The sequence below is a fragment of the Lontra canadensis genome, unplaced genomic scaffold (genome assembly GCF_010015895.1).
Source record: "Lontra canadensis isolate GAN:19392208 unplaced genomic scaffold, GSC_riverotter_1.0 scaffold50, whole genome shotgun sequence".
Classification (NCBI taxonomy): Eukaryota; Metazoa; Chordata; class Mammalia; order Carnivora; family Mustelidae; genus Lontra; species Lontra canadensis.
In genome coordinates this window covers 5,122,483-5,144,754 of record NW_022631044.1, presented here as the reverse complement: position 1 = coordinate 5,144,754, position 22,272 = coordinate 5,122,483, and the positions used below count along the sequence as shown (strand labels likewise).

Below are 22,272 nucleotides of genomic sequence, written 5' to 3'. Positions count from 1 at the left end.
TTGCTATTGATGTACTCATATTGGGCTGTAATAAATAACAACATTTCTTTACCAATATGATCTTAATGAAAAATTAAGGATTATTATATTTTTTTGCCAAGTGGAAATTCATAGTTTATTTTTGTCTTGGCACCTATAAGAAAAGAAATGTATGTATGTATGTATGCATGCATGTATGTATGAGTTCATTTGGAATCTTCCATTCTTATTAATAGCTTCTTTTTAAAGTATGTAAACACGTCCTTTTATTGATATAGTATAATTTTTAAAACCTTTTCTAGGGGTGCCTGGGTGGCTCAGTGGGTTAAAGCCTCTCCCTTCGGCTCAGGTCATGATCTCAGGGTCCTGGGATCAAGCCCCACATAGGGCTCTCTGCTTGGCAGGGAGCCTGCATCCCCCCTCTCTCTGCCTGCCTCTCTGCCTACTTGTGACCTCTCTCTGTGTCAAATAAATAAATAAAATCTTTAATTAAAAAACAAACAAAAAAAAACTTTTCTAAGCCCTACTGCAAAATGTTTTAGAACATAAGACAGAAGGAAATATGAAATGACTTTTAACAATCCACTGAGAAATCAGCATCAATTGCAAATGTTAACAGCCCTGTACCAAAAGCCAGCACACAACTCTGGCCTAGACATCTAGGGCAGGGGTGGGCTAACTCCTACCCACAAACCAAATATAGACTTGGGCCCATTTTGGTATGGCTTTTTTACCTAATATGCTTTAATTTTTAAAGAGTAAACAAGTCTAAAAAGAATATGGAACTGAGACAGTATCTGGCCTGCAAAGCCTAAAATATTTACCATGTGCCAACCCCTTTTTAGAGAATTGTGCCAAACCCTGGTCTAAGAGCTCACAATATTGTCAGGGACATAATATTTGCATACATCCAACAATTCTTGAGAAATATAGAATCCTAATAAAGTGCTAAATTAAAGAATGGACAAAAGGTAAGGTGGGAGTTCAGAGAAAAGAGGCAATAATCACTTTGGTCAAAATTATTAGAGAAAGTCCGTGCAGATGATCAGCTCTCAAACTTTCCTGTGGTCCTGAATCATTCTGTAGCCCTGCAGATTTTGTAACTGTGCAGATTTCCATTCAGCGCTCTGGAATAGGCTCAAGATTCTATTTACATTTCTAATTAGCTCCCAGGTGAAAGCCAGGTTGCTCTTCCACACACTACATTTTGAATAACAATGAGTAAAAGGACAGGGAGCATTTGGAAATGTGAAGAGCCGCCTGTAAAGGGGACTGCCTGTTGATGCACTTAGAAGCCATAGTAACAGGCTTAAGAAAATAGTTCAACAGCAGCATAAATGTACCTGTGTTTTCCATATGTTTCATGCCAATGAGATGACAACCCCCCAGGGCCCAATTTTCCCCAACCCCGCTACCCAGGTTATTGATACTAGATCAAGCCAAAAGAGTCTTTTACATTCATATGAAATACACCAATCATTTTTTCCACAAGTCTGAAAGACAGGAAAAGCCCTGTTGAAAGGAAAATGTTCTTATGCTGAGAACTAGATTGATATGAGCAGAGTTACTCTGTAATAGAAATTTTACAATTTAACTAACTTCTTTTCTGTCCTTTTACATTCAAATTGATCTAAAATGTTATTCAAAATTTTAATATTTTAAATGCTGTAAAATCACTCCTAGATAATCAGAAGCCATTTTTAGCTCTGGCCAGGGTATCCTGTACAAGTGAACCATTGACCAAAAGAACCATTTGCTCTAGGACACTTTAAGCATCCCCATGCATGCAGTTGGCTGAGCTAACCTAAACACTATTAACAGTTGTAAAAATTTTAAGAAGATTTTATTGTTTTATTTACTGCAAAATAAACAAATTTGTAGTAGTCTCAAGTACGGGTTAGCGGTGCTTTAAGTTAAAATTATGGTGACAGAGTGAATGATCTGGATCCTGCTGCTTGAAAAAGTCAAGGGCAATCCTTAAAATCAGGCCATCTTCCTGCTATTCATAAAAGCAAAAACTCATAGAGGACAACCAGATTCCATTACAACCAGGGAAAAGAAAGTTTTAACCCTGAATAAGATATTTTGGGGCAGCTCGGGTCCCCCCAACCCAAGGTTTCACTTAAAGCAGTAGAGGAAAATGTCTTTTCAAATTACCTCTTTGACACCCAAAACCATTATTCCTGGGTAGATATAGGCCCAGTGGGGGGTGCTATTGAAATAAGCAGAGGCATTGAATTCAATTAGTGGTATGGTTAAGCGGCGCCTGCAGAAAGCACAGTGTGCGGAAAAATATGTCCCACTCCAGAATTGGTAACCCTGCTTTGCTTCCTTCCTCTTAGCCACATCTACAGATAGGGCTGCTTAGTTAGAAAGGGTCCCTTCCTACTTGGAGCTACCTTTCCCAGCAACCTTCTAATTTCTCAGCCCTAGGAAAGTGCCCCAGGCTTTTATTTTAACATTTACAGCTCATTCATTTTTAAACCTGTAACATATAGAGTAGCGCTCTCCAGTCCAGTTCTCAGCTCAGTCGCTGAATTGAGACGCTTAAAACTGATGAAAGCTTTGACAAATAGGTAAGATGAGGAAAAGTTGAAGGAACTGAAGTTACTCAAACTGGAGAAAGGAGAATGAGAGATAAGAAGATCAGTGATGTGCTACAGCCAGCTGATCCTAGCTCTTAAGAGCTGATTGTTAAATTTTTAGGAATTAGGCTAGCAAATTGTTAAACACAGCCATTAATCGAAAGTAAATTATACACTCTTACATATTGCAAACAAAAGGGAAACAAAGGGTCCAACGAAACTTCAGGGGTGATGGATGTATTCATGATTTTGATTGTGGTGAAGACTTCAGGAAGTATATATATATGATACCACAGAATGATTGCTAAGACATCCAAATCTTGTTTTCATTTCCTTGTGAAATTTTATGTAAGATTTAAATAAGCTTGGTCTTAATAATTAAACCCTTCATTTTTCTCACGGGATCTGTTCCTATATAGACAGTGGTAGAGAAGTTTAGAATCTGTTTCAGAGAAGGGAAGCGTGAGTTGTGCTGGTCAGTGATAACTTTGTTGCGTGCCACTGAAAGCTCTTCTGGTGACTGTAGCTTCATGATGGCACAGGTGGAAACCTCACCAATCTACTCAATAGCTCACTGTCATGGGCTGAGAAAGCAAGTGGCACGATTGATCCAAGGCTGGAGGCCAGCAAGGAAAGCACATTGGCGGCTTGAGAAGGTAAGGGAATTGGGGAAAGGGTAAAATCGTGGTTGAAACATCATTCTGGAGTACGGACTGGAAAGGCAAACAAATACAGTCTATATTTTCTAAATCTGTGGTCTTTATAAAAACAGGAAATGTAAAAAAATAAAAATAAAGTGATTTCAGATGACAGCCAGTGTCCACTGTAATTTGTCTCAGAATCAGATGAATAGATAAAATATTTTAGCTCCCAACTATCTTTGAATGGGATTCTGTTACATTCTATTTTGAACTTTTCAAAATCATATCTTGGTAAGTTATTATAAAAACCGCCTAAATCATTTATAATTAAGTGTGATTTTGCTAAAGTTTGCAGCAACCATCTTGTCCTTGAGAACGAGTTTGGTATCCTGCTTTGCAAACAGCATTTAAAGTAAAAGCATTTGCTGCCATTTCTCGTGGCAATTCATGCTTTCTAATAAAAACTGAGAAACAATTAGACTCTAACTATTGATCCTAAGCTTTGTTTTAGTTCAGCTTTTGTGGGTTTAAGTAGTATAAACAAACTGGCATTAGCTAGCTCAAGAAAAGGAAGTTTACTGCAAGGGCTTGGATTGAAAAACAAAAGGACTAGAATTACAATAGAACCTGGCCTTGAGATGCTGGAGCAGAATGGCTGTTCAGTTTCCAGGTATCAGATCTACATACATACTTGTTCCAACTGTCCTGTCGGGTAACACTGCAGTTTTTTTCTGTTCTACTGCCTACAAGCTTTCTCAAACTTTGTGGCCCCCCATGGTTTTGCACAATGCCCTCCAGCAAATTCTTACTTCAAATCTCCAAGAAATATGATTGTCTCAGTGTATCTTTTGTGATGGTCAGAGATGGAGAGCCAGCGGATGGATTGGATCCCAAAGTCAAGGGCCCACTCTAGTCCAATCAGTGTTACCTGACTGGGACTACCTGATGGGACTAAAGCCACCTAAGCAGAGGCTCTGGATTGAGCAGTTCCCACGGAAGAGCGATGGACATATAGGTGATTTTAATTACAATTGTTAATAGGTTAGGACTGAGGAAAAATGGGCCGGATACCTACCCCTGCTCATTCTGGGGTATCTTAAGCACATAGCAACAAGACTATAAATAAAATTCTCTACTCATTTTGTTGCCTGTTCGGTTTCTGCCAATTGTATCTATTGATAATTGATATATTTGGATATGCAACTGCCAAATGAAATATCTGGAGCTGGGGCAGAGCTCTATATGCATAATATGCTATTATGTAGCCCATCATGATTTTCATTATTTTTTTCTTGAAGCAAATTCTTCTCACAATTAGTCATCCCACCAGCAGGTAGTATATTGTGATGTAAGGGACAAGACAATCAGTCCACATAAAATCTCCTTATCAATAGACTCTCCATTAATTTTTGTTTAATAATCATTGTCAAGTTTACGGATAATTCCTACAAGCAAACAAGTAAGAGTTTAACTTTTGTTTATTAAAAACATTTTAGTTGTATTAAATCTTACTTGTATGTACATTGTATCCAAATGCCTAGAAATACTAAGTTTTGGGATTTTGAATCATACTGCATTCAAATGTCTAGGAGACCTATCTTTTGTTTTTTTTTTTTTAAAACATTATGAAGGAGTTAATTGAACTGTACTGATTTCAAGAGCTACATTTAGGAAGTACAGTTATTTTGAACTACATTTAGAACGGTAACAGATTGTGTGAATTAAGTAACTTCCAAGCTAAAACTTATGATAGCTTCCTACCGCATAATGATTACAATTACAACCATCCTGGGCATGCTAAAGTAACAACACACGGCTGTTCTTTTGGGCTCCATTGTTCTTTTTACAAGGGTTACTTGGGCACTATAGAATTTGGACAGTTATGGGAAATTATTCATTGTTATTTTATTTGCAGTATTAATATGCTTTAAAGGATTGATACATGGTTATTACTCCTATAGGCATTATTAAATTCTTCAAACTCCTTCAACTATTTTCTAAGGGTAAATTAAGTCTTTTAGACAGCTATGATGCCATCTATTTAATAAGGTGTTATTGTGAACGTGAACTTTTTTTTTTCCTTTCCTGGTTCTGGGATTCTTGGTCAGTTGATAGGTAGATAGAAGAGATCCTCAAGAGAAATAACTATTCCTATTAATTTAAAGAATTGGAGTTTCAAATAGTTGATGTGAATTTTTGAGATGTCACCTTCCAAGCAGTCATATCCAGTTATAAATATATAAAACTAAATAATGGTTTAAAATAAGGAGATTAAAAACAATCATGGCAAGGGAAATATTAGTAGAAAGTCAAGGACTGAGGAAAAAGAAGGGAAATATTTGGTCACTTTGGTTTATATAAGTGTTAGAACTGAACTTTATATTTAGTTATACGATTTCTATCAGCCAAACAGAGTAAATTACAAAGAAGAAATACATTTTAGTTCCTCAGTGGCAACAAATATTTTTGCCTTACAAAAGTTTTAAAAATATTTTTATAGATAAATATAACGTATACACACAAAAGTACACAAAACAACATATTCAGCTCAATGAACTATCACCAAATCACAACTAGAACAAGAAAAAGAACAAAGCCAATACACCATATTACTGCCCCCCATTCCCTTCTAATCATTGTCCCTTCTCCCCCACAAGGTAACCATTATCCTGACTTTCATGATCATCAATTACTTGATTATTCTTTATCATTTGAACACTTAAACTTACAACCCTATACAACATGTTTACATGTAAATGGAATTATATAGTATTCTTGGGAGAGAAGAGGCTGGGAGTCTGGCCTCTTTTGCTCAGCTTTATGAGATTTTCCACATTGTTGCATGGAATTGCAATTTTTCTTTTATATTGCTATGTAGCATTTTGTTGAGCAAATATAGCTCAATATAGTTAACCCCTGTACTTTTTTTTTTTAATATATTTTTATTATTTTATTAACCCCTGTACTCTTGAAGGGCGTTTGGCTTGCTTCCACTTTGGGGTAATTTTGAACTTTACTGCTAAAAACATTTTTATAAAATGTATCTTGTTGCACAGATGCATCCTGCATTTCCATTGGTTATATTCCTCAGAGTGGGATTGCTAGACCAAAACCTGTTTTCCAGAATTGTTGTACCAAGTTATTCTCACCAGCAGTATGTGACAATTCCTACTGGTTGGGTCCTTAGGCTCTGGGTGCCTCACAGGCTGCAATCAAGGTATTGGTTGAGGCTGTGGTTTCAACTCTAGTTTCCTTAACAACCCTATTGTCCGTCTTAATTTTAGCCATTCTGATGGGTGTTGAGGAGTACTGTATTATGGCTTTAGTTTCCATTTTCCTCCTTACAAATAAGGTTGAGCACCTTTATACAAGTTTGTTGGTCATTGAGATTTTCTTTTGGAGAGCCTGCTAAAGTACCTGACCCATTTTTCTTATTTATGGTCAATCACCTTTGTAGTTTATATCCATTTTTCATATACTTTATATATGGGCCGTAACTTGGCATCTGGTAAATATCTTCTCCCAATCTGTGCCTTGCCTTTCATTCTCTAATCTTGTCTTTGGATAGACCTAATCTTCAGTGATCAATTTAATGTACTCAAGTATGTAATTATTTTCTTCATAGATAGTGACATTTTTGTTCAATTTAAAAATCTTTCCTGTCATTAAAACAATTTATAGACATCTCCTAGACATTAAGACATCTCCTAGACATTAAGAAATCTCCTAGAATGTTAATTATTTTATTTCTTACAATTAAGTGTACAATCAACTTGCACATCATTTGATTTGGGTTATGGTTTGAAATAGAGGTTGTTTCTTCTTTTTCCCACAGTGTGAATATCAGATCGACCAAGCACTGTTTATTACCTAAAAGTCCTTTTCCCACTGCTTAGGAGTATCATTTTTGTCTTAAATCAAGTGTCCATTTATGTAAAGGTCTGTTTCTGAACCATCTAACCTATTTCTTTCATGTTTGTCTATCCCTTAACCATTGCCACAGTGTCTTAATTTCCTTGATTTTAAACGAGGTACCCATCCAACTTCATTATTCTTCAAGAGATCTCTGAAAGCTTCTTGGATATTTTTGATACTTTGCATTTCCATATACATTTAAAATAAGCTTGTCATATTACACACCCCCACACACACACATACAGAAATCTACACAAATACACCTACGGCAATTTTGAATGGATTTCCTTTGAGTCAATTTGGGAAGAACTAAGGTAAAAGTATTGAGTCTTGCGACCATGAACATGGTGCATGATGTAATCTTTTTTTTTTTTTTTTTCAAGATTTTATTTATTCACTTGAGACAGAGAGATACAGAGAGAGAGATAGAGAGAGCAGGAGCAGGGGGAGAGGCAGGGGTAGAGGGAGAAGCAGGCTCCCCGCTGAGCTGGGAGCCCAACAGCCGGCTGGACCCCAGGACCTAGAGGATCTGAGCAGAAGGCAGATGCTCAACCATTTGAGCCACACAGGTGCCCGGGTTTAATCCTTCTTTCACAAGAAAAGTATTTTTCTTATGATTTTCTTACTAACATTTTTTTGTAGCTTACATTATTGTGAGAATACAGCATACAATACACACACAAAATATGTGTTAATTAACTTTATGTTATAGGAAGACTTCTAGTCAACAGCAATAGGCTATTACTAGTTAAGTTCATTGGGAGTTAAAAGTTACAGTAAATTTTTAACAGCATATGGATCAGCACCCCTAACACTTGCCATGTTCAAGGGTCAACTGTATTTAAGTCTTCGATTTCTTTCAAAATATTTCATATTCTCTGTAGAAATGTTGCAATTTTGGTTAAATTTATTTCTAGTTATTTGGTATCTTGCATGCTACTATAAATCATATTTATTTTTTAAAGAAATTTTATTTATTTACTTGAGAGAAACAGAGACAGAGATGGCGACAGAGATAGCAGGAGAGAGGAAAAGATGAAAAAGCAGGCTCCGCTCTGGGCAAGGAGCCTAATTTGGGGATTCCTGGATCATGTACTGAGCCAAAGGCAGTCGCCCCAGAAATCGTATTTTTTAAAAAGTCTATGTTTGTTCCTAATACAGTCAGACATAACTGGTCTTTGAATATTTACTTCGTATCTGCAACTCCGTTAAAATAGTTTATAGATTTAATAACTTCTACACTTTTTGGATTTCTCTATGCACACATCATCTATGAAGAAATAGGTAAATTTTTCCTTCCTAGTCTATACCTTTTATTTCTTCTTTAAAATACTAAACCCGGCAATTATCTTAATCTAAGTAATGTGTAACTCCAGCTGTAAATTCAGTAAAAAGATGCTAGTGGATTCAAGTCCCTTTCCACCCCACATACTCTCACTCAACTACTACGACCAGCTCACTCCCCCTTCCAATCACTTTCACTCCTAAAGAGTCTGAGCCTCTAGAGCCCAGCGAGCTTGGAGGCAGGCTGCGGAAGCGCGCGCCGCTGGCTTCGTAACCGCGGCGTCCCGGGCACGGCGACCGCCCCGCCCCTTGCCCAGACGCAACCAATCAGCGGCTGTCTCTTTCGAGCGCCCATCGGCCAAAATGGCGTCGGCCGTTGGCGCCGAGTCCGGCTTGTAGTTCCATTGCCTTACTCCTCCGGTTGCAAAATGTGAAAGGCGAAGGGGCTGGTAAAAGGGGGCTGTAGGCAATGAGTCGGCGAAGGAAACATGGGGACAGCCCTGGCCTGAAGAACACGCCGCGCAAAGCGGCGGCGGCTGAGGAATGCAGCTCGATGGTCGAGCCAGGGAAGAGGCGGCTGAGGTCGGCCCGCGGCTCGAGGCCCCGCAGGGCCGGAGAGACGTCTCCCCGGCCCGTGCCGCAACAAGAGCAGCCTCCAGCAGCCGCTTCGTGCAGTAAAAGTAACCCCGAGGGTGAGACGTCGGCAGCGCGGCCCCTCCGGGCTTAAGCGCTGCAACCCCACAGCCCTGCTTGCAATGGGGAATTCTAGGGTGCGGGTGCGGGTGGGGGTGGAGTCTGAAGTGTTTTCTTTCTCTGGGCTTCGCCCCTCGCCCCTCGTGAGTTCGAGAGGAACAGGACGCCACTACCCATGGTTTTAGGCTCCGAATTTGAGTTCTGCCACGTTCCGTTTGACCATCTACTTGCTGCTTCTGCTGTAGGAATAGGCTCTTTAATTTACCTGTTTGAGGGAAGGAGGGCGGCTATTTCTAGACTGCTCCAGTCACAAGTGGCAGAGCGAGGAAAACTATCGGATAGACTTGCTGCCTTCAGCTTATTTCCAGGAGAATTGCCCCATCTCGACTTTTCTGCCCTGGCTTGCTCCAGTGAAGGGGTCATATAAAAAGCTCTAGCTATCTCTACCATCCTCAGTTTGGGTGATATCTCCCTTCATGATTTATAAACCGGAAGTTCCTGTGTATGATGTCCCTCCAAGTAGGAAACTTAAGGGCCCCTGAGTATTTCATTCTGGTCAATTTTTGGTGTTCTATTTTTTCAGAGATTTCTAATAAATCCCGGTAGGAACTGAAGTTTACACAAAAGCTCTTTCTACAAGTGTGTTCTTAAAATACGACTTTTGTTATCTTACTTGTCTTTACTCCCATGAAGCAATTCTGGAATGAACAAAAACAAATGTTCGTAGAAATTTTAAAAGTGATACTGGAGAAAACTTCACAGGAAATGGGTAGCTAAAGTTTTTTGAAGTAATCAGTGTAAGTTGGATAGAGTTGATGAAAGGGGGCTAAACAGACTTTTACTTAAGTTTCTTCTGGGAGCTTTTTGGTTTTTGAAATGTATCTTTAAAATTACAGGTGGTTCCCAAAGCCTCCAAATGCCGGTGGTAATGAATGGAGTGAATAAATTATACAGTATTACACATTCATAGAGCTACTGGGTTATATTAAAATACTTGCTATTTATAGTGTCAAATTTGTGAAGTATTACAAGGATTATTATGTGAAATATTTCAGTTGTTATTAAAGTAATATCTCTGGGAGAAGATTTTATAATTGGACTATAAAAAGTAATCTAAAGGATATGTGACTTTGGGGTATTAGGAAGTAAAGTAATGCTTTACAATGCAATAATTGTTTTTTTAATCTTATTTTATGTAGAAAGATATGAAACACCAAAGAGAGTCCTGAAAATGGATATATTGTCATCTGCCTTCAGTTCTCCTAATGATCCAGATGGACAGAATGATATCTTTTGGGATCAGAATTCTCCAATGACAAAACAGTTAGGTAATTTATTAATTTTTTTATCTGGGTAAATATTTGGCAAATGAGTAGGATTTAATTATAGCATTTCAGTAGGGTAATAACAGAACTTTTATACAACAGATGTTTTTTGAGAATCTTATGTGTTTGTTATGGTACCTATATGATGTCAGTGCTTAGTGATCTAAGCCGTGCTAAATTAAAACTGTTTTCTAAGAAATGACTGCTATTTTTAAAATTAAGTTTTTTGTTTACCATTTATAGAAGTGTCTTTGTTCTTTAGGTAAAGGAAGAAAAAAACAGATTTACACCACAGATAGTGATGAAATCTCACATATTGTTAATCGTATTGCTCCTCAGGTAAATATCACTAGTTTTATATTTCATTTTAAACCTATGAAAACTATACCAATAGGTCCATATATGAAAAATGTTTGTCTTTTACAATTAGGTTTTCTGAAAATAGAGCACCAAAGGTTACTTTTACCTTTTACACTACTGAAATGTATATTTTGAAGAAGGAATATAATGTATAATTGGCAATATATATTTCCTTAAGCATATATCCTATATTTTAATTTTTTTAGAGTAATAATTTTGACTGTTTTTAATGTTTAACAATATACGGCACTATTTTAAAAGTTATTAAAATAATAGACAATAAAAATTTAAACTTTTTAATGTTTTTTGTGATTGGTATTTGTTTATTGTCTATAGCACACTTCTTTCCCATTGAAATTGCTCTTCTTAATATTTGTGGACTAATACAATCATTGAGAAGCACTCATAAAAGTAGAAAACACTGGATTTGAAGTTAGTTCTCAGCCTGCCTCCTATATTGGGTGACCATAACCTAAACTCTCAGAAATTTAGTTCATTCAGTCATCAACTAGAATTACTTATCTTGCTCTCTCCATTGGACTATTATGAGGATTAAAGTAGATAATTCTTTGTAAACATAGAGCACTATAAATGTAAGGTTATTTTAAAGTTCATTATGATAGTTAAATTATATGCTGTCATAGAACCATCTTCAAAAGTTTCTTTTTTCAGTTCCTGTACCACTTGAATGAAATAGAAATACAAGTTTAAGGCAGCCTCTATTCTGAACCTCTTTACTGTCCTCTCTCCTTTTTCTTATTTAACAATATTTGAATTCAGAAAACATCTAGTTTTTGCTCAGTGTCCTCTCTGTAGGGATTTTTTCTTGACATACCCTTGGATAGTGACTATATGTTCACCATAAACAATAGATGGCATAGTCCCAAACTGTGGTTACAAGGAATTACCATCATCCAGGTGGAGGAGACAGGAAATAAAGTTTTTCTTAGTGGCTATAAAATATCCAAAATTACAATTTGCACAATCAAAACAACTTTGTTGCTACTAGCTCTGCATTCCATGTTTGGCATGTCATAGAAATTCATTTTACATATGGTTCATTAGTTAATAGCTTTTATAACATAATACTATTTACTTCATAAGTTAACAATAGGCCTTCATTAATTGTGGGTTTCACATGAAAGCAGCAATAATAAAATGTGTTTGGACTGGCCAGCTTAAGTAGTGATAAAAAGATAGTTGAGTAAATTACTGGACCCTTTACCTAAGGGTCTGGAAGTAATAGCTCACATAAAGAAATGGCAACAATATGCAAGTGGTAACTTGTATATAAGGAAAACTACAGTAAAATTAGTTGCTTTTAAATGGTACTCTTTTCAACTAAAGCGTGTAGATCTTTGGTAGTGTAAGATTATCATGTTCTCAGAATGACATATTCATGTTTTTTATTTTTAGGTGAGTAACCCCCTCAAGTAGTTATTTAAGTCACCTTGGTATTTTCAGAGATGGCTTTTTCTTTTTTTTCCAAATATGCACTTCAATTTTCCCTGGACAGTCATTTCACTTTCTTGAGGGTTACTTTTCATATAGTATTGTTAGTCATCATTTTTGTACAACTCTACTCAGGATATTCTCTAGGATTAAATGAAGTAATTTGTTTACATACCTTATATAGCACCTGGATTGTAGTTGGAAAACAGTAAATTATGCACGTATTATTGAAGAGATTTTTAAAATATAACACAAATAGTATAAAAACATACATAGGGCCCTTGTATATATAAAATTGGATATATAAAGTTGGCATACCTTTATTCTCTAAAAATTGAATGAATTTTAAAATACTTGATAAATGGACAAAGGGTCCATCATTAAATCATTAAGAATATTTTCCCTAATTCAGAGTTGTTGTTGAAACAAAAGTGAAAATATATATTGAGTCTGAAAGTAAAATTATTGATTACTGGATTATTTTGTGAAGCCAAAATCTAGGTTCAACTGGACATCTAAGAAAACTTTGTTGATTAAGAATTTTAAAGTACCAAGTTGTAGGGATATTTTCACCTAAACCTAGTAAATAAATATAAACTGATAGCTTCTTCATGCCTAGCATTTTGCTTGATGCTGATCATAAGATCAGTCCATGCTTTCAAGTATCCTAACCTACTGATAAGATTACTTTTAGCTTGTGTGATAGTTATTTATGTTCATTCTAAGTACTCTGTTCATCCTAAGTACAAAAAGAGGAGAAAATTGTTAAACCATTTGATTTGTTGGTCTGTAACTAATGATAAACTCATTTTCTAATTTTTTTGCATGATCAACTGACTGAAAGGAGTAGCAAAAACATCCGGGATTAAAATGGCCCTTTGTTTTCCTTTATAGTGGTTAAATTTTCTTTTCCTGCTTTCTCTACTTATTTTTGTTCTTATCCCTGCCTTTCTTAGCATCATTTCTAACTTTGCACTTGACTCTGTCCTGAGTTTAATTTTAAATGTTTTCTATTCAGGTCAACATAGATTGTCCTACCTTAGATAAAGATTATAATAGGATAGGGAAAATTTGGAGAATCAGGTGATACAGAAAGAATTCCATATGTTTCTCTCTATTCTTAATAAGTCAGTTTTCTGTTGAAAAAAAAAAAGACTGCTTTTACTGTTGAATATGTATTAGTTAATTAAATTCTTAAAATTAATTTTTTAGAAAGTAAAAATTTACTAATTCTGAATGTTTTCATTTCCTGAAGCATATAAGGATCACTTCTTACAGCTTTTTATTGCCATCCTCCAACTTCTCATTTTTCTCGAATTTGTTTAGTAACTGTCACCTTACCAGAATTTATTGCTTTAGGAAAATAATTTAGTGTAGATAAAGTTTTCTTTTCTTTCTTTCTTTCTTTTTTTGGTATGTAACTCTTTTTTTCCCCCTAAAGTTTTTTCTTTTCTTTTTCTTCCTTCCTTCCTTCCTTCCTTTCTTTCGCTCTTTCTGGTATATGACTCTTTTTTTTCCCCTTCTTCTAAAGGATGAAAAACCAATAACAAACTCCATGCTAGGCATGTGGATTGGTGCAACTGCTATTCCTTGTACTCCTAGTGTAGCAAAAGGAAAATCAAGAGCAAAAATCAGCTGCACAAAGTAAGTTCAAACTTTTCATCTTTCCTGAGATTCAGTGGAGTAGATATTTTTAATAATATTCTGTTTTGGTTTTGTAAATAAGTAACATCAAAATGGCTATAAATTATATTTTTTAGGTTTGACATGTAGAATTTTAGGCTCACAATAATTGTGTTAAAATTTTGAGTTTTAGTATATTAAAATATGCTTAATAACAGTTGAAAATCTATAATGACTCTTTGATGTTTTCTTAGTTATAATTTCTAAAATTTTTTTAATAGGTTAAAAACACAAAATCGAGAGGAAGAACTTATGAAATTAGCTAAGCAATTTGATAAAAATATGGAAGAGCTAGATGTGATTCAAGAGCAAAACAAAAGAAATCATGATTTTATCCAGGCAATTTCAGAAGCAGAGACTTTAAGCAATTATAAAGATAATATACAGATGCAGTTATTACATGATACAGTTCCTGAAATAGATAATTCTATAATAAAGAAGCCAATGAAAGAAAATACCAAAACACCTATGGAAAATGATCAGAATAACAGTCAGAAGCCATTTGACCAAAATGCTGAAGCAGCCTTTAATGCCATTTTTGATGGCTCTACTCAGAAATGTAGTGGACAGTTCAGCCAAGATTTGTCAGATGCTCTTTTGAACATGAGTAATACCACCTTGGGAAAGAAAAGCACTTTAAAAGAGGAGAAAATCATTACGAATGAAAGTCTGTCAGATAAAACTCCAGGATCACTTTTTTGTCAAGTAGACACTCCTGGAATCACAAAATCATGTGTGACTTCTTATACTGAGAAGCAAGAAGCTTTCCATAAACCCCTTGATACATTTACTACCAGTGATTTTGAGGATGATTGGGAAAACTTACTAAGTAATGAACCTTTTGTTATGCAAAATATCAAAATGTGTGAACTTTTCCCTGCTCCTAAAACAGCCCAGATTGCTGATCAAAAGGGAATTTATAATTTTAACAATAAAAATGATAAAAATAAGTCAAGAATGAATACAAGTCTAGATACCAGGTTAAAGGATTCAAAAATTTTACAGGATCTCCTTTCAAAGACACAAAACAAGGAATTAATAGATTTTGGAAAATACGGGTCTTCAGTAAATCCAAACGATAAACCAAACAAATTACCACCCACTGGAAATAAAATGAAATTTGAGAAATCTTTCAGTAAAACTGTTGTTCAAGACAAAATTCAAGACTGTGCAGTTGCATCTAACCTGACAAAAGAAGACAGGCACACTAAATTTACTTCTAATGTAAATACTTCTGAAAAGTCAACTTTGAACACAGGACATTGTAATGAACAAAAAAATAAGTCCACTTATAATCAGTCTTTTAAAGCACCTGCTAATATAGATAATTTTGGCTCTGCAACTTTGGGCATTGAAACCAGTGTTTATAATCCGAATCAGACTAATGCATCAGAGTTAGGTTCTTTCTTTGATGACTGGAATGATCCATCATTTGCCAATGAGATTGTCAAAGCATGTCATCAGTTAGAGAATACCTGGGAAGCAGATGATGTAGATGATGACTTATTATACCAAGCATGTGATGATATTGAAAGACTAACTCAGCAACAAGACATTAGAAAGGACAGCAAGATATTAGAAAGTAAACTGGAGATCAATAATAGTTCCAAACATGGAGCCAAAAACATGTTTACTACATCTAAACAAGAAAGTCAATCAGTGCAATCAAAGCATTTGAATCTGAGCAGCATTTCAGGCCATGTATCTTTCACAAACAGCTTACAATTAAATAAACCAGTGAAGATGGAAAAAGAAATTTGTGGAAATTCTCCAAGCTTTTTAGGTGCTACGACTAATTTAAAAATATACTCTAAGAACTCAGATTGTCAGATCAATAGTCTACATTATTCCTGGAATAACACTGATTTTCCAGTACAAGTGAGTAGTACTGAATCAGTTCATATGGGAAATTCAAGTCTGAATGTGAATTCAGACCACTGGAGTACAGAAACTGCTACTTACAAGAAGAAATTAAGTACTCAGCATCTATCCCATAGGAGCACAACAGATGGAGCTAAGAGTGACCTTAACAGATCAGTTAGATTTCCTAAGTATACATTTCCGAAGATGAAAAATTCTCAGGTTCTTTCCCAGTTTAATCAAGATTGTATGCCAACCAATATTTCTCATACCAAAATTACACAGGGTTTAGAGAGAAATAAAGCTGTCAGCCCATTTTGTGGGAAGACTGTTCAACAGCAGTCTTTGGTGAAATGTTCTGAATCTTTGAAACAACCTTCAAAAGGTATGTATAAAAGAGTTTTCTTTGAAAATTGTCACCTGGGAAAGTAGCTAAACTAATTATTTGTTATATTGAATTTGTGTAATAAAATTTTAAAAAATCACAGTGTTTAACTAGAATTCTTAAAGTGACTTACAAATAATTATACTCTAATATACAAAGGGTGGGTAATTTGTATTTTCGGAAGATTGCATTAAATTCTTTCTTAGCTTTTAATATGGTAACTAGTATATGGTTAGCACTCAATATTCGTTGAATGTTTTCTGAATTTCTTAGGAAATTACACTTTTAGGTAGATATATTGCTGTGAGATTATTTACTAAATATCTCATTGTTTCAAAACTTGAATCTTACTCCTATGTGTAGCAGACATTGAGGTGAACGATGTTTGAAAATTCAGAGCATTATAATTAAACACATTTTTACTATAATATCTGATATGAAATTGTTAGTTGTGATGGTTAGAACTGTAATTTGCTTGGTATAACCTGTCATCTTTGATTCTTCTGATTCTTCTCCCACAGTTCTATCAAGTTCCATTATTTCTAGTGGAAATAATACATCTCAAAATAGTCCATTTTTCTCACTCTTAACTGCTACCATCCTTATCCAAATCAACTTTTTTTTTTTACTAGATTGTAGTTCTTTTATCTGTCCCTTTTCAATTCTCTCCAAACAGTAGAATAATCTTTTCACAAACAGGCAAACCTGGCATTCCTCTGCTTAACCACAACCTTCAATGATGGCCTATCATTTTTCAAATAAAATTCCAGGGGCTCCTGGGTGGCTCAGTCAGTTAAGCAGCTGCCTTCACCTCAGGTCATGATCCCAGAGTGCTGGGATCGAGTCCTGCATCAGGCTCCCTGCTCCACGGAAGGTGGCTTCTCTCTCTCTCTTCCTCTGCCTGCCGTTCTGCGCACTTGTGCTCTCTATCTCTCTTATCAAATAAGTAAATAAAATCTTTAAAAAAAAAAAAAGAAAATTCCTACTCTGTGTTGATTTACAAGGTTCTGGATTATCACTCTTTAGCCTCTCTGTCTTCTTTTTTACCTCACCTACTCAGCTTCAACTACACTAGCTATCTTTGAGTTCCTTGAACAGAATAGTTTCTTTCCTAGTTCAGGAGCTCTGACTGTGATAGTCCCAACTAAAACGACTTCTTCCCAGCATATGACCTCCCATTCCTGTCTATTCATAGGTGCTTTTTTATCCTTAGGTCTCACCTTAAATATGACTTCCTCATAGAGACGTTCCTTGAACAATCTATAAATAGGTCAAAAGACTTATAATCTCTCTTATTTCCTTCATTTCTTTTACCACAATTTGAAAGCAAGTATTGATTATTGTCTGTCCTATCTGTGAATACCTAGGCCTGTCACCGCATCTGCCACTTAGAAGATGTTTATTAAGTATTTGAATGAATATCATGCCACATAATGTGAAAATCTGTTATTCACTGATGCTGTAATGCTTTATAAAGGGACTGTGTCTGGCATAACTACTCATACATCTTAATGCCCAGTTTTTTTTCACTGCCTCATGTGTTTACAGATGCTCTTTCCTTTACCAGAAACTTAGTGGTTTTGTGCCCCCATGTGCATATACCAAATCTGCCTAGCCATTTTCCACTTGTCCTTTAAAACACAGTATGTTTCTATCCACCCCGATAATTTAGCTTCACTTTCTTTGGGTTTCTCCAATACCCAGTGTTAACTTCCGTTACAGCAGTTACTATGCTAGCTTGTAATTATTGATTTTCTTAATCAGTCTTCCTCACTTGAGGCTAACATTAGGATTCTTATCTATTATGTAGATCAATGCTAATAAGGTGAGGGAGTTTTTAGGTGCTTTTAACATTAGATCGTTGTTTTCTGTTTAAGATTCTAGATGATGATTTTGTTGGCATTACCGCTACAACTTTCCTATTTAAGTACTCCCACCTTTTTTTTTTTTTAAACTTGTAACAGTAATATGTTGGTTGTTTAAAAAGAAGGAAAGAAAACAAAATAGATTAATTTGAAGTCAAAAATTAAATTCTCTGTTTCTCTTTTCTCACAGCCATTCCTCAGGGAAAAACCACAGTTAACAGTTTGGAATACATCATGTAGAATTTTCTGTGCATATGAAAGCATGTATGCATGTTTGTGTGTATGAATACATGTGTATACCTACACATTTATTTAATCAGATGGAATTATATACTGTGTACCTACGATTTGGCAACTTGGTTTTGCCTTCAGTAAATATAGCTATTTTTCCCTCTCATTCATGTAGTTTTGCTTCAGTCCTTTTAATGACTACATAGTATGTCTTTATACAGATATACCATGATTTATTTAACTGTTTCTCTATTGATGGAAAGTTCAGTTTGGTTGCCTTTTTGGCATTACAAACAGTCCTTCAGTGAATATACTTCTACATAAATTTCTCCATGCTCGTATGATTGTATGTTAATTATTAAAAAAATTGATGTAAGAGAATGTTTTGAATTTGATGGCTAGCACCAAATCTTCCCAAAAAGTTATATCAGTTTATATTTTTTTATCAACATTGACAACGAATACTTCCCTACATTATAACCTAGGTATTTTGAAACAATTCAAAAATTGTGGTCAATCTATAATAATTTTAAATATTTGAATTTATATTTAAATAAGTATAATTAATTGGACCATACTCAACATGAATTTAGTTACATATAGTTATAACTATATTAAAGACTACATCTCTGGAATATTTGAGTTTTCCCAAACACTATCCTTCTGCATTTTTTGTGTGTGGATAATCTTTCAGTTTCTTTCATCAGTTTGTTTGCATTTACTGATAGTACCTAATCTTCTAATTAACATTAATCTTCTTGATATTTTCTATTGTTTTTACTCTGTTATGTTGGAAGAGGCTCTCCAGAGACTATCTCTGAAACAAAACCCATTTAACTACCTTATTGTTATAAGGCAGGGTTGGGCAGACCATGGCCTATCTAAATCCAGCCCATAGCCTGTTTTTGTACAGCCAGCATGCTAAAATGGTTTTCACATTTTAAATAGTAGAAAAAATCAGGAGAAGAGTAATAATATTTCATGACCTTTGAAACTTTCATGGAATTCAGATTTCACCATCACTAAACAGAGTTTTATTTGAACACAGTCATATCATTTGTATTGTCCATTGCTGACTGTTTTCATGCTACAATGACAGATCTTAACACTTCCAATGAAAGCCCATATGACCTTCAAAGATTAATATATTTACTTTCTGGCCATTTACAGAATTTTTTTTCCCTTTTTTGCTGACCTCTGCTTTAGGATAAACATTAAGAAAAGCCACCCTTTCTGTGTAACTTGGAATAGTTTGAGACTTCGCCATGTATTTTTATTGAAGATTGAGTTAAAGGAAAGGCTGATGGGAGAAATGGATGTCTCTAAATCAAAATTTCATAGTGTGACTTTATCTACATCATTTGAAATTATTTTCCAAGAATATCACCAAGCCAGTTGTAGGGAACTATGTTCTTTTCTGCTGTCATGGATTATTAACCTGTTTTCCTTCCAAACTTATGGTCAGTACAGTGCAACTGTGTGTGTGTGTGTGTGTGTGTGTGTGTATTCTGAGTTTATGTTTCTCAGCTTTGAGACTAAAATAGTAGATAATTAGTCAAGCTAATTATAAAGTATCTTCTAGCATCTTTCTATAAGGAAAAATAGCTACAAATCTGTGAGATAATTAGTTTAGGAAATAAATAAGGCATCAGAGTAATCTGGGGAGTTTATCTACAATATTTATCTCAACCCTGAACATGCTCTCCCATTTCCAATTATACCAAGAAAGGAAAGGGAGACAGATCATTTATTTTGGACATATAATCTCCCTTAGTTAACAAGGGAAATGTCTTAAAGTCTGAACCTTTGTCTGGATGGTAGTGTAAATAATAATACTCTGCCAGCAGTACTACAGATTCTTATTCTATGAGAGGCAGATTTTACAAGATAAACAGTTTTACCAATATAAGGTCATATAAATTCAAGGTGATGGTCGTAATTTTAAAACATCCTTTAAATGAGAAAATACGTTTGCTAATCTTAAAGTTTGATTCTTATTAGCATTATGTAGATAATCTTTTAGCCCAAAGTGACTAAACTGTATACTTAAAAAGACATTCAAATTGGAGACTTTATTCAGATATTCTCCTCTTTGAAATTTCTAATGTTTATATAAAATGTATTCTCTAAATAAAAATATTTGACAGTGAATTATGTGCTTATTGTCATGATAGATTTCACCAGATCACTCTAAAACATTTGTCCTCAATGGCTAAAATGGAAATCTTGGAACTTTATAGAGGAAAAAAAGTTGGTATGAATATTAATATAGCTTATCTTAGAGGGAAAAATAGACTATTTGAGGTATTTATATTTAATTCATTATATTTTGACTACTTTTCTGTTAAAGTTTATATAATATTTAAAATCCCAGTTTTTTAAAAATACTCATTTTGTCGATTGTATAAATTAGATGTCCTTATTCACAAGAATTATGTGCTAGGAAGTTAAAATGTACAGTTTTAATCAAATGAACTTTATCGCACTGTGAAAAGGTATATAAAATAAGGACAAATTGATCGGTGCTTGATTTTCCTTTGGCCTAGGGTACTGTGTCTGTATGTGGAATATCGTATTTAGTAGTTTAGCATGATTTAATAGTTATACCAATATGGCAAGTCTGGATAATAAAAAAGTAAAAATTAAAATTCATATTCAGGATGCCTTTATAGTCTATAATAGTAATATCTATATTTTGTTTAATTTTTAGAGGAAGAAGAGAAAAATAAAAAGTATTCTCCTGAAGAAATTCAAAGAAAAAGACAAGAAGCACTGGTTCGAAGAATGGCCAAAGCACAGGCCTCATCTGTAAAGGCAGCTCCCACTTAACTTGATTTCTTTTATGAAATATTAGTTGGAAGACAAAGACAGTTAATAGCTATCTATGATAGGAAATATTTTTTCTTGATTTCTCTGTGAGAAATTTAATGCTGACTTATAAAGCATGGACTTTTTTTTTTAAATGGACTTCTGTTTTATTTAATAAATCAATGTTTGCAATAGTCAATGAAATCTTTCCTTGGAGAGGTATGTGGAAATAATTACATATAAGTTTTGAAAATTCAGGAGAGTTAGCAATTATGTTATAGAATTATACAGAGTAAAGTAGTATATTTTTAAATATTGTGGGTCATCCAAAAATAGGTAATCTACTAATTTTTTATTGTAATAACTCCCTAATATAAAGCTTCAACTCACTAAGTAAATAAGTATTTTTTTATAGTTTTACTTTCAATAACTTTTTAAGTTTTTTATATACTTCTGTATCTTAAAAATACTTTCATATTCTTAGGAACATGGTTGGTGGGAAATAAAGGACTTTAATTTATTTGTAAGGAAATTAGTATTTTCAGTTCCTAGTCTGAAATAGATCTTAATTTTAGTTTTCTAAAACATGTATTTTGGAAACCTTCCACTATTTTCAGGGAAAATGCTGATTTAAGAAGTTTGGGGGGAAAAAAAAGACTAGCTATATGAATAATATAGTATTATTAACATTTAGAACTGTCAGAACCTTTAGATGTCATTGGGTCCAACTTCTTTATTTTATGGGTGAGGAATACTGTTATTCTGGAAGTCACAAGGCAAATTAAAGCTATGCTGGGATTAGAATGATTTCTTTTATTCTAATGAACACCTAGACAATTATACCATTATACTTTCAAGTATTAGTATACAAAATAACTTGTTTGTAGGAGCATTAGTTATTTCATAGTTTAAAAAGAAAAATAGTAACTCAAAGTACATTAAGGACTGTTTAATAATAATGCTCATTGTTTCTTGTATTAAAGAATTCATTCCAGAATATAAAAATGAGAATCTTTCTCTTTTTAGTTTACCTATAACTATTTAATTTTCCCTTAACTATTTTTCTGACTTTACTAATTTGTTCATCTCTGTTACCTTATTTTTTCCTTTATGTCTGTTTAGAATTCACTAAGCCGGAAAAATCAAAGCAGAGGTCAGAAGACAGTAAGGATGCTTTATTTGTCTTAAATGGCTTTGGGAGACTTA

General features: G+C 34.5%; 1 protein-coding gene across 4 annotated transcripts; it reads left to right on the top strand.

Annotated features, from left to right (window-relative positions):
• The first annotated feature begins 8,732 nt into the window (after positions 1–8,732).
• ETAA1 (ETAA1 activator of ATR kinase) lies at positions 8,733–21,712 on the top strand. Of its 4 annotated transcripts, none has more exons than XM_032873758.1 (7): positions 8,733–9,096; positions 10,297–10,425; positions 10,685–10,761; positions 13,766–13,878; positions 14,139–16,162; positions 17,530–17,564; positions 20,969–21,712. In XM_032873758.1, the coding sequence occupies exons 1-7, from the start codon at positions 8,874–8,876 to the stop codon at positions 21,068–21,070; spliced, it is 2,703 nt and encodes a 900-aa protein (XP_032729649.1). In that variant the 5' UTR covers positions 8,733–8,873; the 3' UTR covers positions 21,071–21,712. The 4 variants fall into 4 exon arrangements, with proteins under 4 accessions (XP_032729649.1, XP_032729650.1, XP_032729652.1 ...); XM_032873761.1 differs by lacking the exon at positions 8,733–9,096 and adding an exon at positions 9,770–9,866; XM_032873759.1 differs by lacking the exon at positions 17,530–17,564 and having other exon boundaries at positions 8,734–9,096.
• Positions 21,713–22,272: the final 560 nt, after the last annotated feature.